The sequence below is a fragment of the Corvus moneduloides genome, chromosome 1, assembly GCF_009650955.1.
Source record: "Corvus moneduloides isolate bCorMon1 chromosome 1, bCorMon1.pri, whole genome shotgun sequence".
NCBI lineage: Eukaryota > Metazoa > Chordata > Aves > Passeriformes > Corvidae > Corvus > Corvus moneduloides.
In genome coordinates, this window is record NC_045476.1 from 16,394,409 (window position 1) to 16,409,594 (window position 15,186).

Genomic DNA, 15,186 nt, shown 5'->3' on the forward strand with positions numbered 1-15,186 from the left:
TATTACCAGACTCTTTCAATTTGAGGTGCGGAAGATAATGTGATAGCTCGTCACAGGGATAGTTTACCCATTTGGGGTAGCTTGGGGCTGGGTGTAGTTGATACCTTCTGTTATCCATATCAGCTACTGTTAAGTTTCCAAATGAGAGATTTGAGCAACATTCTTGGGAAAACTGTGTATGGGAAGAGCTTTCACTCTTGAAGACTTGGGAACTTAACTACTGAAGGTCATGGGCCAAATTGTTGTATATCTAAATGCCATAGCAACTTTAGACAGTCAGCTTGGCTTTTATTATAGTTTCTTGTAATGTGTGAGAAGGGAATTATTTGGATGACAGACTGATTACCTTAGGAATGGAATAATTTCCTAAATTGTAGGTCAGAACACTGACCTTCCTATTTTCTCTTATTCAAACAAATGGTATCTCTCTGTTTACTCCCCTTCTACAGATCATGCAAATGAGCTCAAAGTGACTAATTCAGCTTAATGTATTAATATTAATTCTGAAGCTTATTGTTGCTTTTGTGAGAGCTGCTCTGTTGCTAAATACATAGGTGACCAAATGTTTTATTTTAGATAAGCACTTTAAAAAAAAAGTTACCCAGAGTCTATTTGACTTAAAATTTTATTTTTCCATGGTGTACTCCAACCTTTCAAGATCACAATGCTTGGAAAAGATAAAGCAATGATCTCATCCATTTCAGCAGTTTACAGTCATTTCAGTATTAAAGAGCCATAACCCTCTCTCTTCAGGAGTGTGTTGTACTACTTTAACATGTTAGTCTAAAATGATGGACTTTCTTAAGACAACCTCTCAAAACAGATCCAGATGTATTATTAAATACCAATGTCACAAAAAAAATTTGCAAAATTGGTTTATAATACACATGTAGGAAAATACTTAGATACATTCATCAGTGTCTTTTCAGTCTTCTCCATCTGTGAGCTGTTGGTTCCAAACCACAGCAGTGCAAAGTGCACCTGTACGTGGGCCATTGTTGAAAAGAGTGTTTTCATCTGAGGGAGATGGGTTGTGCAGCCTATATAAACAAAAAGCTTTGCATACAGAGAAGCCTCTGAGCCACAAGACAGCAGCCAGCTCTGACCTGGTTTGAATAGAAAGAAAGGAAAAACCCGTCCTTAGAGAAGTGTGTACTACGAGGTGATAAGTAGTTTGCATTTCTCATTAACAAGCTGACGGGATGGTTGAGGATAGGGAACAAAGTGCTGATGTGATGTGGGACTCTCAGTTACTTTAAGGAAGTATAAATGAACATGAAGTTTGCAGTGTAAGTATGGATGCTGGTGGAAATCTGGCAGCTCTGAGGATATCCAGAGGAGCTCAATGCCTCAGAAACCCACTAATATATTATCAAAATGGTCCTGTAAACCTCACCAACTCCAATTCCTCCCCTATTATTAATGGCCTGTGACACAGGAGTCCGGTTACCTGTGACAGATACATTCAGTCTCCTCCCTGAGTTGGGGGCAGATCTCATTCTATGGAGCACTACATCATGCTGGCTCTGTGGGTACTCGTGGGTGCCTGGTCCATCCCTTTCTGCTGGTGCTCATCAGGTGAAGGTCGTTTCTCTGTCCATGAGCAATGCAACAGCGCTGGACTTTTTGACCCACTATATTTGTCCTACCAGTAAACAAAGTACTTGAGTGCCTGTGAGTGTTCACACAGCATCAAGCAGCTTAACAGACACAAAATGTGATAGCGCTGGAATGAGATGACACTGTCTATTAAGCAGCATAACATTTCTGCTCAAGGCCATTTCAATGACATACTGTTAGGGTTTAAATAACTGCCTAAGTGTTGCAACATCAAGCCCACTCTAAAATTCACTAGTTCTGCAGCTGATTCGAAGCTTAATGGAAGAGATTTTTGCATTTGTTTATTTTAAGATGACTTTCTCAGGCTTCATAGCAGGTTTTTTTTTTCTTTCATATAGCACTTTTTATTGTACGTATTTCAAAAAGCAAGGTACAAGAGGCTTTCAGGAGCAGTACTATAGGCCTGATGTTGCATGGAAAAAAAAGATAAAAATAACATAAAATTTGATTAATCCATTTTAATCCTGCTGGTGTTAATTCCAGTCAAAGTTTGCAGAAATATGTATCTGGGCATGTAGAATTGCATGGTATGTCTGCTAATATTTAAGGCCCTTGCTGTTGCTATGACATTTTTATACCAATGAGGATTCTTCTGGGGCTGATTTTTCTGTTTGGTATCAAACTTGAGCCTCTGTTTTCTGTGCTTTTCTGGGTTGTGTTAGGTCTGCTGAGGTTTACCTTGTACCAGTCCCAGGCTTTGGGCGACTTTCGCTGTAATTTGTTCCATATCTTGTATTTTTGCCTAGTCACATCTTGAGTAACAGACACACCCCTCTGCTTCAACAACAAAATCACAGCTCTATAGCCCTAAATGCCATGGAAGTGAACAATCCAATTTAAAAAAAGAGCATTTTAAATCCATGGAAAACATTACAGCTGCTTGCCAGTCCTGCTTGTAGAAGCACACCAGTGATCCAGAAAAGCCCACAAAGATTCTTGAGGGACAAAAGTTGGTGCTTTATTTCATCGTATTCAATACAATAGTTGGTGCTGAAAATGGGAAGTGGCAAATTCCATTCACAAATACATTCCTCTCCAGTCATCCTGGATCTATTTGAATGATGGGGAAAAAACTGGCATTGAGAGAGCAGCTGAGCAAACTGTACTTTAAATATTTAGGAGTCAAATAAAAAGATCGTTTATTTTCTAAAGATAACAGCTAACTGGGTCATAATATATACATTACCTGACTTGTCTGAGTGTAGCTTTAGTTACGTGCACAGATTTGTGAAAAGTAAATAATTACATGATTTTCATAAAGGAAAGACTTTAGGAGTCCTAATAATATATTTATACATGGCCTGATAAATAAAGGCTCAGAAAATTTGGGGACTATGCTTAAGTTTTTTCTGCTTTTTGTTGGTGTGTAGGTCTTGTCTCTATAGGAAAAAAAAAAATCTTTTTTGTCCGTTTAAAATACTTGTTTCTTATCCCTGTACTCAAGTCCTTGACCTTCTCAAAGCCATACTAAATTTTAAATAATCTAAAATTCTTTAGGAAAAACAAAAGTCTAATTTTGTTTGGTGTAACTTCAACCATAGCATATTAATATTACCTGAAAAAATCAGTAACAGACTTTATTCAATACAAACATTGTAAAGTTTATATCAGGCTGTAAAGTATGTAGAATTACTCAACACATTAATGAGAAAGAGAAGTAGTGGAGTAATTCTTTCTATTATTAATCCATTTCAAGCGTCTATTTTAGGATACTTTATACAATATATTAGGCAATATCTAATGGAGTATCGCAGTAGACAAAAACCCTAGAAGCTAAATTGCAGTTTCTCCTATCCCACAATCTGTTTCAGAGAGGAAACCAAAGTTATGCAGGGCAGTGTCTTCACAGGTAGTTTCTCTTTAACCGTGTAGTTAATATCCCTTTTATCAAATTTGCAAAGGATTTAATAAAATACCAGCATTTTTTGCGAAGATATAGGCTCAAACTTTAATATTTTGTATTTTTAACCTTTTCTTACCCACTAGCTTTAATCTACTAATATATTTGAAGTTAAAAAATGAAGATATAAGATTTTAAAAAGAAATTAAGTTATTTTAGTTAGCAAACAAACATATTTATAGTTCACGGGCATACGGTGAACATAAATACCTCAAGCAGAATTTCAGGGCTTAGTGGTTTGTTTCTGACATACTGAAGATTTTCTTTCTGCTGCTCCTAAGACAAAACAGAACTCTTTGTTCCATACTGCTCAGTGTTCCTACACCAGAGAAAGGTACAGAAAGGGATGGGTTTTTTCCTATTATATGTTGTTTGAGTTAATACCTACACCTGTTGGCAATTTTTAAAAGACTTATTGCTATATGTTCTGTTCACCATAGCAACATAAACACAAAGATGGAAGTAAAAATAGTTTTCAAGGACATCTCCCAGAAACACTGAACGTTTTTTATCATTCTGAATTTTGATATACACAGTTACTGGATTGTCTGTCATCTGTGCCAAGTACATTTACACATAAAGCAGGCAAGGTCATTTAATCTTATCTATTTCTAATTAGTGCTGCACTATGAGAACCATGGACTTTTGGGGGGGCCTTGTTCCTGCCAACTTCCCAGGTGAACTTGAAACTTCTTGGTCAAACACAGAGCTTAATCTGGAAAAAAAAAATTAGCACATTTATTTTATTATTAAATAATGGCCTTTTTTAATAACTGGGAAAATACTAAGGGAATTGCTCCTTTAGTAATTTCCCTGTTAACTATTTCTTTATTAACCCAAAATGTTCTGAGTCTGAGTAAGCACTTCTCCCAGCTTGTCCCTGTGGCTGTAGGCTGTCAGATAGGTATGTTACTGACGTTGGTAGATCTCCTATCACCTGAACTGGTTGGATCTCCCTGAAAAACCAGTGCCCTGGATAGCCCCCATGATCTCCTCTCTGTAAGTCAGCAGCAGCTTTGGTCTGTGCCATTCCTGAGGCATCCATGCTGCCACCACACAAAACTACCCTGTGTGGGTAGCTATGCCACTCTGTGGGGACAGAAGCTGTGTGGGCAGCCCCTGGGATAGGTAGGAAAAGAGAGGATGGACCTTTATCCCTAAAATATGTTGGCCTGGACTGCTGATAGTAGTCACTGCAATGTGAGCCATGGGGGTACATTCTCTGTAACATGAAAAAATGTTGTTCGCATAAAGTGAGAACGTAGAAACTTTTAACTTTGCAGCCCTGGTTTTAAATTAATGCCTCTTTGAGTAGAGAGCCATGTAATTTCATCTATCTTAAAGCACAATTTTACATGCTGAATATTGTTTAACAATGCTGAATGCACTGTCATTGCCACTTAAATGTATTGTGGAAGACTTGAACATACATTTATTTGTATAACTCAGACTTGGTTGTTGTTGTGGCCTTGACCACATCCTAATTTAAAAGGTCAGTGCTTGTCATACATCTCATTGCAAGCGAGGCCAGAGTTCTTATCAATCTGTTCAGTGAGGACTGAGCTGTTGCCAGCTTTGTTGGATGATTTCAGGTTGTTATAATTGTACTTAGCCTTGTGTTGATATCAGTATTAAAATTACTGTGTTACGTGTGTTCCTTGTACACGTATTTTTGTTGCCATTGAAAGACCTGAAAATAATGCAACATTTTTTTTCTTAATTTTCTCCATTTTATGCTAACATAAATGGGCTAGGCATTTATATAGATGTGTGTTTAGGAATATATTTTATAAAAATATATGTGTATAAAAGCATACTATGAGAACTGAGACAAAATTACCTATTAGTTTTTGAAGACTAAAATTACTTATTATATAAATATTTTTTGCTTAGTTACTTCAGTCAACAGCACATTGAAAAGTTACATCACTGTATGGAGATTTGCATTTTACTGAGCAAGTTAAGGGTCCAAAATGGACTACATTAAGTCTTTTTATCATTGTAACCATATATCAAGGGCATTCACAATGGTATCACTGAGGTTTTGAATGCAAAAGTTGGAAAGAACAGCCTTGTCATTAATAAGATGGTTGAATGTACCTGTCTGTGTGTATATATGTTATGTTATGGAATATGTGATTACATACAAAGAGAGTATTTTTATGTCTCATTGATGTATTTTTGGATACTTGAAATAAGATAATAGATTCAATTATATGAACAGCTTATGGTAGATGTGAACAACATTCAGACTAAATATGTGTCCTTTCCAGATTAATTAAGTATTGCAAATCCTCTTAGTTTAACAGGGCATACAGGTACTCATACCTTCAGTAAATCAGATAGTGGATTTGAGATGTTTGCCTTTAGACCCATCAAATTATAAATGCCGTCCATTAGATGAAATTCTTTGTGAACTGCCAGAGAATCCAGACCTGACTCCTCAGAACCTGTCATTCTGGGCATGCACTACAGCAGGCAGACAGGAGTGACAGCTCCTCCCTCTATTGAACCATTGGTTCCTCTGTGCATTAAAAAGAAATATCTCTCAAGTTACATTTTGATCTTAGTCCATTCATACTCCATTAGGACTTTCAGAGCCTCTGGCACTTTACTACAGGTTTTTGTGGTAACTTCATCTCTCCACATGTGTGTGTGCTTTCTAGATGATGCATTTTATTGTCTTGTATAAACCTAAACTGAGCAGCAGCTCAATCCTATCTCCACCTGTTTGGTGATTTAACCATTCTCTGTACTGTCACATTCCTTAATATTTACAGCCAACTGAAAAAAGTGAAACTGTTTTCAAATAAAGAGAAGCAATTCTGATTTCATGTCTTATCTGTGATAACTACTTTCTCACATCTGACATAATGTAGCTGCAAGCTTTCCAATGTTGTTGAAGTGAAACCCATGAAATGAGGAGATTGGCTGTAAGATCTTAGTTTAAATGTTTTTATTCTTTATGGGGAAGTTGATATGGGAACTTTTGAGTTTCCCTCTGGTTTGCTATAAGCTGCTTATAACCACACAGGAGAGAATTCACAAATAAACCTTGTGATTTTCAGATAATCACTCCCTTCCATAAGCTGAGCCCTTCAGTAAAATACCAAATGTCAGAAGACTCTCAATAAAGTCAAGAAAGTTAGAAATGTTGACATATGCAATAACTGAAATGCTGCTCTGTATGTGTTGCCCTTATTCAATATAGTAGGAAATCTCTGTGGGGGTTGTTGGTTTGGACATACATATGTACAGCTTACTCATCTCTAAGAAAATTTCCCACAAGGCTGACACATGATTCTGTTTTCTCAATTTGTTGCTTCATCTCACCATTCCTAAAGCATTTTTCATTAGAAATGCTGTTTTACTGCGGTTTCTACAGAGTAAACCTATTCTGAAATAGACATTACTGTTGCATTCAGGATTCTCTTAAATAAGTTCGCTGTTACTCCTAGTCTGTGCTTTCACATTCTGATTCTTTCACCCAGTAATCTTCTAATGGGAAAATTGATCTGTTAAATTCTGAGCTGAGGCTGATGCTCTGTCTGAAGTGTATTCTCATTGACAACAAAGTTTCTAAAAGTTGTACACCTGTTTAAAACTTGTTTCTGGCTACCTGCAGGTACATGACTACAGTAAGACATTTATGTCACAAATGACAACTTTCTAGTTTCTAAAACTTGTCTTCAATGTGCAAAGGTTTTGAAAAGCCTTTTATCTTGCATATATTTGTGAGCCATTAGGATCTCTTTCTGCTGCAGAAATTATAATGGAAAAAAACAAGAGATGTTTGTTTTGAGGAAAAGCAGAGATAAAAAGGCAAAACATGCTTTTAAAAGCAAGTCTGAGACAAGCTCTTTCAGTTCCAAGCTCAGACAAGTGGTTATGCTCCCTAACTTCCCCATGATTAAACTTACATGTTTTGAATAGTACTGGTAATTTTAAGAAGGAAAAAAAATAATGCTCGGTTTCTTTGTAGGCAAAACCTTATTAGTAAAACAACAAGAAAAGCCCATAGCATTCTTTGATTTTTGTGACACTCTATTTTGCAAAATGAAATCACAAAATCTGAAGAAAGTAGTACGGTGAAATGAAAAGTGGTATCTCTACAAAAGTGAACTTTTCCTTGTTCCGAAGTTTGGATCCATCCATTCTGTCAGATCTTGACTAGTAATACTCTCTATTCCCAGAAAGACCATCCATTTTCACTTGCTCTTAGTATTGGCTTCAACGTTTCAAATTGTCACCTCGTTAAGATCCTTCTCAGAGATACAGGAGTCCTCATTGTCCACAAGAGACTTGCTGAATTTATCTACTTGATCATATTGAACCAGAAGATGTTTTCCCTGTCTCTGGGCCTACAGCAAAATAGGATGGTTCCACTAAGGGAGAGCATCACTTGAGTGTATTGGTGATGTTCAAAGGAGCTGCTGTGCTCGTTCCCCCCTCAAATCCTCAGTGGAGTGTAGAACTTAGCATTACCATGGCTTGGCTAACTTAGAGAGTCTGAAAATCTGTTCCACTGACTTAATTTAAATTACAGCATTGCCAGAAAAGCATAACCCATTCTGGATGATTGTTTGCCTGATACATCTCAGAAATGGTGGGTCATAAACAGAATTTGTCACACAAGCCACTGTTACAGGTCAGAATTTAACCTAATTATTGTGAAAGAGCTACTTGAACTGCATGTTGAAACAAATATTGCTGTATTTGTACAAGAGCAACTTAAATGATGGCTCTTTTGTGGGTATTTTTCTGCTTTGTTTAAGACATTTTCAATTTTGTTTTGTAGCCAAACACCAAGACATACTCACAGAGTGGCAGGCACTCTGTTTCAGTAGAGGTCCAAATGCAGCGGCAGCGGCAAGAAGAGCGAGAGAGTTTCCAGCAAGCTCAGCGCCAGTACAGCTCCTTGCCCAGGTACGGGAACTGTCTGAAGCTGTTCCATGCATAGGAGCCCGGAGCTAATTCCATTTGTGGAGGAAAATGTCCTACTTAGTGCAGACACTTTTGTTCAGCATTGATATAAGGCAGAATGTATTCACTGTGGAAGAAGCATAGAATTTCTTAAGTGAGAGCATGTGGTAGCTGAGAATTGCTTCAGAGAATTGCTTCAGAGCTGATTTCAGGGGAATTTGATGACATTCAGCACCCAGCAGAATTGAAATATTAAAACAAATCTATTCTTTGTGGGACACACCCAGTTTAATTTTCTGCAATTATGAAAGTCTCCTGAGCATGACATGAGTTGTCCCTTTTTGACATGTCAGATGATTTTTTTTCTATTGCCTAATTCTTTACTGGGTAGAAATTCTATCTTTGCGATGTTAATACAGGAGAAAAATTAAAAGGGAAAAAAGTTTCAAGACCTCCAGCAGAAAAATATGGAACTGAGAAAATTATCCAAGAAATCTTCAAGGGCTCTTCAAGTTTACATATATACCTTTTTTAATATATATATATATATATAAAATACTGAAAATTAATACATTTTTTTGTGTAAACAAACCTATTTTTTTAAGTGGTAGGTTTTTTAAAGATTAGTTGTTTGGGCAAAATGTCTTTTACATGATATTTAGTTTTAAGAATTAATAGAAGTTTTGCCAACGTGTTTCAAATTAACTCTCATAGTTAAGCATTATGCAAATAGTCTTTGCATTTTGAAATATCAGCAGCAATGGTTGAATGGAGAATAATTTACACTGGAGCTTGGTGTCAAATTGCTTTCCAATAAGGCTGTATTACTTTTTATGACTTGTGTGGAAATGGTGTGGAAAAAAAATTTGTTGTGACAAGATATGTTTTACTGGGAATATTATAACTCTTTTTTTGGAAACAAATATAAGCCTCATAGCAAAGTTATCTAACCATGAACTCTTATCTTAGCAACATCTTTGAAAATAAAACAGCTTCAGATTTTCAAATGCTTTTACACCTTTCAGTGTAGAATTTTTCTGTTAAGTTTGGAAGGTGGGAAAGAGAAATGTAAAGTTCCTGTGTTTTCTGAGATCGTTAGTTTCTCATCTTGCAAATCTTTATATCCTCTCTTCTTTTTATCTCTGCCTTCCTTTGTAATTGACCACACCTATTAATGTCATATTGTTTCTCCTGAGAAATTCTCTTTCATTTCTGCTAGCCCCACTCAACCACGCTTATTTATATTTTAAAACTATGATTCTTAAAACTCACTTCCCCTCTTCACAATCTCTGGTAGCATTTAAAAGTTGGAATCAGTTGCAAGGCTGTTCCAGTGGCAGAAATTAATAACTCTAAAGTGAAAATTAATCTACAAGAAAATTAATCTACAAGAAATATGAAAAATAGATCACAGAACAGCTCATAGAAATGCTTTTTTTGAAAAGAGTTACTGAGAACTTTACTCAAGGTGGTTTTCAACATGAGAAATAAAAATCTAGCAATTGCTAGCAATCTAGCAATGCATGTTACTGAGTAATTAATGATAATTTAATGGCTTAGTTTGAGCACTCTGAGTATTTCAGCTGTGCTGAGAGCAGACAGAACTGCAGGGCTAAAGTTCAGCGCTGTAAATACCACAATATTCCTACAACAACCTGGGGCATCCAGTTCTCCACCTTTACAAACTGTTCCTAATGCTGTGACTGATCTTTAAAGAAATCTTTCTGTTAGTCTGAAACCTAGGTCCCAAGCTTAATGTTGCAACCATGACTTTGTAATGATTGAAGTTTGTGCCCTGGCTTCATTCTTGAGCTTTGCTGCCTTTCATCTTGTGTATTCTTTACGAGCCTCCTTTTTTTTTTCCTTTGCATATTCAAATCTTTAGTACTGAAGGCAAATAAACTCTTGAGTCAATTTTAAAGGATCTTCCCAGAAAAACAGGGAAAATGTGCCAAGTAATTTTGAACAAGTACCAGAAAACAGTCAGTAAATTAAATTGGTTCAACTAGTCATCCTCTTGTCCCAAGTGAAACTGTAAGAGCAAGGTTTAACTCCACGTTAATTTTCTACTACTTAAAATTTATCTTGCTCTAGATCAGAAACTTGACAGTTTCGTAGCCTACAGAGGTTCGTTCAATTTGCTCTTGTTCCAGGGAGTGATAAAACATGACTCAGAAGCATTGTTCCTTTGGCAGAGTTGGATATGAGAATACCAATAACAGCTATAAAATTTTTTGTAAGAATTTACATTATGTTGTAATTTTTGCTGCAATAATTTACATTCATCCTGCGTAAAATTTTTCATCCAGAGGTCTCGGAATCAGTTATGAAATAAGGTGGATATGGTAATTTTCAAATTATTCATGTGGAAGGAAGATTGCAAAAACATTAGGTGACTTTTTACTTTTAGTAATGGTAGGAAAATTTTCCAGGTCTCCTGTATCTCCACTGTATATTCATTGGATGAGCCACATTGTCATATGTGATGATATGAAAAACCAAGCCATATATAAACAACTAAATTATTTTCTTATTGATTTATGCCACAATATATTTTATTTTATTGCTTGATTCTCATACTCTAATTTTAATCTTAAAGTAGGTATCTCTTTTGCTGCAGCACAAAATTGTTTTACTTTATCACCACGGATCTTATTTTAAATTCATACAAGCATCTAGCAGTTTGATAGTAAATTAAAGTTATTTCAAAACCATAATCTGTCTTCAAAATAATGTGGTGATTTATTGTGAAAAGAGATAAGAATTTGTAATTCCTATATGTATTTGGCCTATTTATCTACTCCCTGGAGCCAAAAAATGAGCAAAAAAGGTTATCTCTGCCTTTTCTTTTATGAAAGCTATAGCAGATTGGGAAATAGTCCTTATAGCATGAAATTCTTAGTTCAGGAAATGGGAGGAAGAAACTGGAACTACCTATCAGTAACGAGCTTTATCTTCTGACTTGTGCAGTGTTAGGGCAAGTGTTTTAAGGATCTGCCTGTTACATTTTTAATCAAGTGTCAGTCTAGATTCAAATCTTTCATGAGTGACTTTACAATTGCTGGCTATTACCTTCATTCGTAGGAAGCACAGCAACATGTATGGTCTTTCAAAGTCTGCAACTGAATTGTAACACTTTTTTCTTGAGAACATGAGGGTAATTGTAGCACTGAATGGGTTTTCGTGGAATATTCCTCTTGCAGAGGCCTAGAAATGTAGTTCAACTCTCTAGGAAATGTTCTCCTAACAAAAGAGACAAGACATCACTTTGGGGCAGAGGAGGGCTTTAACTCTAGAAAGTGACTTCTGGAGAATGCCATAGCTGGGGAAAAGCTGATGGTATGGCAGAAGCCTCCTTCTTTCCAGTGATTATTGTCAGTAACAATTGAAGGGAAACCAGAACATTTGTCTTATAAACCTCTTTCGCTTTTCTTTTCAGGCAAAGCCGGAAAAATGCCAGTTCTGTATCTCAAGACTCCTGGGAGCAGAGTTATTCCCCTGGAGAAGGGTTCCAGACTGCGAAGGAAAATCCCAGATATTCCAGCTACCAGGGATCAAGGAATGGCTATATGGGGGGACATGGCTTTAATGCCAGGGTAATGCTAGAAACACAAGAACTGCTCCGTCAAGAGCAGAGGCGGAAAGAACAACAACTGAAAAAAAAAACTTCTTCTGAAGGACCTAGCAACTATGACTCATATAAGAAAATTCAGGACCCTAACTATACCCCTCCTAAAGGTCCTTTCAGACAAGATGTACCGCCTTCACCATCTCAGGTAGCGAGGCTAAACAGATTGCAAACACCAGAAAAGGGAAGACCATTTTATTCTTGAGGTGAAGAAAATGAGGATCAACTTACCATGCAATAAGGAACATTTTCATATAAAGACTTATATTTTGAAAACATTTTAAACTGATGGTACTAAGGAGCATACCTGTTTTCTATTTCAGTGCCTTTGAAAATATGGGCAAAGCATTGGTGGGCCTTATGTCTTTGCTATTGTGTCCCAAGTGTTGAGTCCATGGAAGGGCGTTCCACCATTTGACAATCATAGTGGAAGTGAGCAGCGCCGCCTCTGCATTCCAAGTTCCGTAGCCCAGCCCACTAGTTGTCAATGGCTTTTCACTAGGATTTGTTGTAACGTGTTTTACTTTGCAGTGACTTATTACACCAACATGCAGCTTTGTGGCACAAAATTAATTAATTTGAGTTTGAAGGAAGCATTGACATGTCCTTTATTATTATTTCTCTTGGGTCAGATGGAGGTGTAGATATCACTCCTGAGTGGATAAGGCTGAGGTCTGCTCTGGATTGCAGTTGGAGTTGTGCTATGTTTTATGGTGGAGTCATTACCAGTCTTTGTTGATCAATATTTTAATGTCTATATGCTGAAAAACTATCCTTCTTCTATTATGCACATGTGCACTCTTTTTTTTCTCTCTCTCCCCACTCTGAGCTTATTAAAAAAGCCTTTATCCTGACTCACGAGGAAAACAATATTAAGCTTTCAGTTATCCTGAGAATTCTGTTGCAATTGCCTTATAATCTTAATGCACAGTCCATTACAAATGAAATAACTGGAGAGAGATTATTTATAAAGACACAGCCAAACCTTTGATAAGTATATTTATTAAAGATGGGAAATTATGAACAAACATACAATTCAGTTCTGCTTTGCTTTGCTTCTAAATTAAATTGGTCATATGACACTTGTATCTAGGAAGAGAACTAGGGAGGGTGTCAGCTCATGGTCATCTGATACACAGTAGACTTTGGGCAAATTTTGGAAATAGCTCAAAGCAAGAGCAGAGGAAATCAAAATTTTTCTTTGGATCAAATAGCTGTAAAGAGAACAACTCCTTCTTTTTAGAAATTGTGGAGCTTTATGGACAATTTCCTTTGTGCTTCCATATTGTTTCATCGTGATGCTACATTAAAAAGAAACCTTTAAGTACATGAATAGAGACAAACTGTTATACATCTTCCTGAAAACATGTCAGTATCCAAAAATTACTAAAGCAAAAAAGATTGCTGTAGCAGAGAGTAATATTTGAATGTGCATATGGGATATGAGAATTTCTTTTGCAAGCAGCTGTTTTTGTGTTTGTTGGTCTGAACTTCATGTATTGTAAAAATAGCTGGTTTCTGAAGTGCCTGCAAATCCTGATGTGAAAAGGCTTGAGAATGGATCTCAGCATATTGTGTACAAAAAGGAGAGAAAGCAAGAAAGAAAATCATGTATTGCATGATTTAAAAAAAAAAAAAAAGCCTATTTTTTTTTACTGGCACATTTTATTTTTGCGCCAACTCGTTTCTAGAATATATGTGAAATATCAGCACACATATCTGTGTCTTTTATGCCTGTTTGTTAACAGTTTTTGTTGTTAATAATGTACTCCGTGTTTAAAAGTTCTTATTAGTGTAAGCACAGTGACATTGTATGACAATAGCTTTTTTTACGCAGAATTTACAAAACTGTGTAAAATGGCTTTCCTTGTACATATGAAATTTAGAATAAAAGGCTGTTTCCATCCTTGTCTTGGTATTGCCTGTAGACCCGTATGAGAACTGCTGCAGACACTGTTTAAAAAATACTTACCATGTTATTTTATACTATTCCTTGTGGTCTGTGTGTGTCTTCCTGTGAACACTTACAAACATCGGAGAGGAGAGGAGAGGAGAGGAGAGGAGAGGAGAGGAGAGGAGAGGAGAGGAGAGGAGAGGAGAGGAGAGGAGAGGAGAGGAGAGGAGAGGAGAGGAGAGGAGAGGAGAGGAGAGGAGAGGAGAGGAGAGGAGAGTGGAAGAAAAAATAAAAGAAAAGGAGAAAGATATACAGTCCAGCTGAACACCTGAAGACTATCCTCAGAGGCAAAACCCACATTGTTTAATGTGTTGTGTTATTTTAGGCCATACCTATGACATTTAAGAGGCACATTTTTAAGACTAACCTCTGAGGCAAAAATCTTCCATGCTGTAGCATGGAGTCCTCAGCCCAAGGAGAGCACTGTCAGAAGGACACCCACTGCAATCTGGCCAAATCCAGGTGTATGTTAGGAATCCCCCCCTGCACTTTGTGTGTGTTTTGGGGTCTGATGGGAGCTCTTCACAGGAACATTGGCATGGTGAAAAATGGGAGAAAGCAGATTTATGAATAAAGCAATATTTACAGTGCCAATGATACTCTGTTTCCCCCATTAGTATTGGAGCCAAGTCTGGTTTTCTCCTTCTTCCCCTCATTTCTCCTTTTGTTGGTTACTGCAGGAATGTCAATCATGATTCTGTGTATGCATGACATCAAGGTGTTGCCATGGCAATAACAGTGTCAAATTATTCACTGTGACTTGAGTGTGGGATTTCAAGGGGAAGAGTAGCAAGCGCTGTAGGGTGGACAGGCAGTTTTCAGTGCTCAAATAAAGACAGAATTTTCCAAAAGATTTAAATTGTAGTGTCTCACATTTGTGCATGGGGAAATAATTTCATTTGCAGTTTTGCAGGCCTTGCTGTCTCATCTCCTGACTGCATTCCCAGATTACATAGTTTGACATTTCTATGGATTTATTTGCACTGGCAAATAATTTCAAGCACTAAAAAAATGCATCCACGGGAATGGAAAACAGGTTGAAGTCCTTTTCAAAACAAGGCCTTTGATAAACTGTTGTAGGAAAAAGGGCATGTGTTTGGAAGAGTATGAAGTACAGGATGCTTTATGTGTGAGAATGGCATATGTTAAAGTTTACCCTTC

The 15,186-nt window shown here is 36.8% G+C and overlaps 1 protein-coding gene across 18 annotated transcripts in view; it reads left to right on the top strand.

The window, feature by feature from the left end:
* PARD3 (par-3 family cell polarity regulator) overlaps window positions 1–13,980 on the top strand; it is a 451,472-nt gene extending 437,492 nt beyond the window's left edge. For 12 of the 18 annotated variants that reach the window (XM_032100030.1, XM_032100015.1, XM_032100038.1 and 9 more), the window contains 2 exons: window positions 8,319–8,446; window positions 11,883–12,276. In XM_032100030.1, coding sequence (XP_031955921.1) covers window positions 8,319–8,446; window positions 11,883–12,276 — 522 coding nt within the window. Of the gene's footprint in view, window positions 1–8,318; window positions 8,447–11,882 lie in introns of all 18 variants that reach the window. The other 6 variants (XM_032100079.1, XM_032100006.1, XM_032100158.1 and 3 more) reach the window with 2 other exon arrangements.
* Window positions 13,981–15,186: the final 1,206 nt, after the last annotated feature.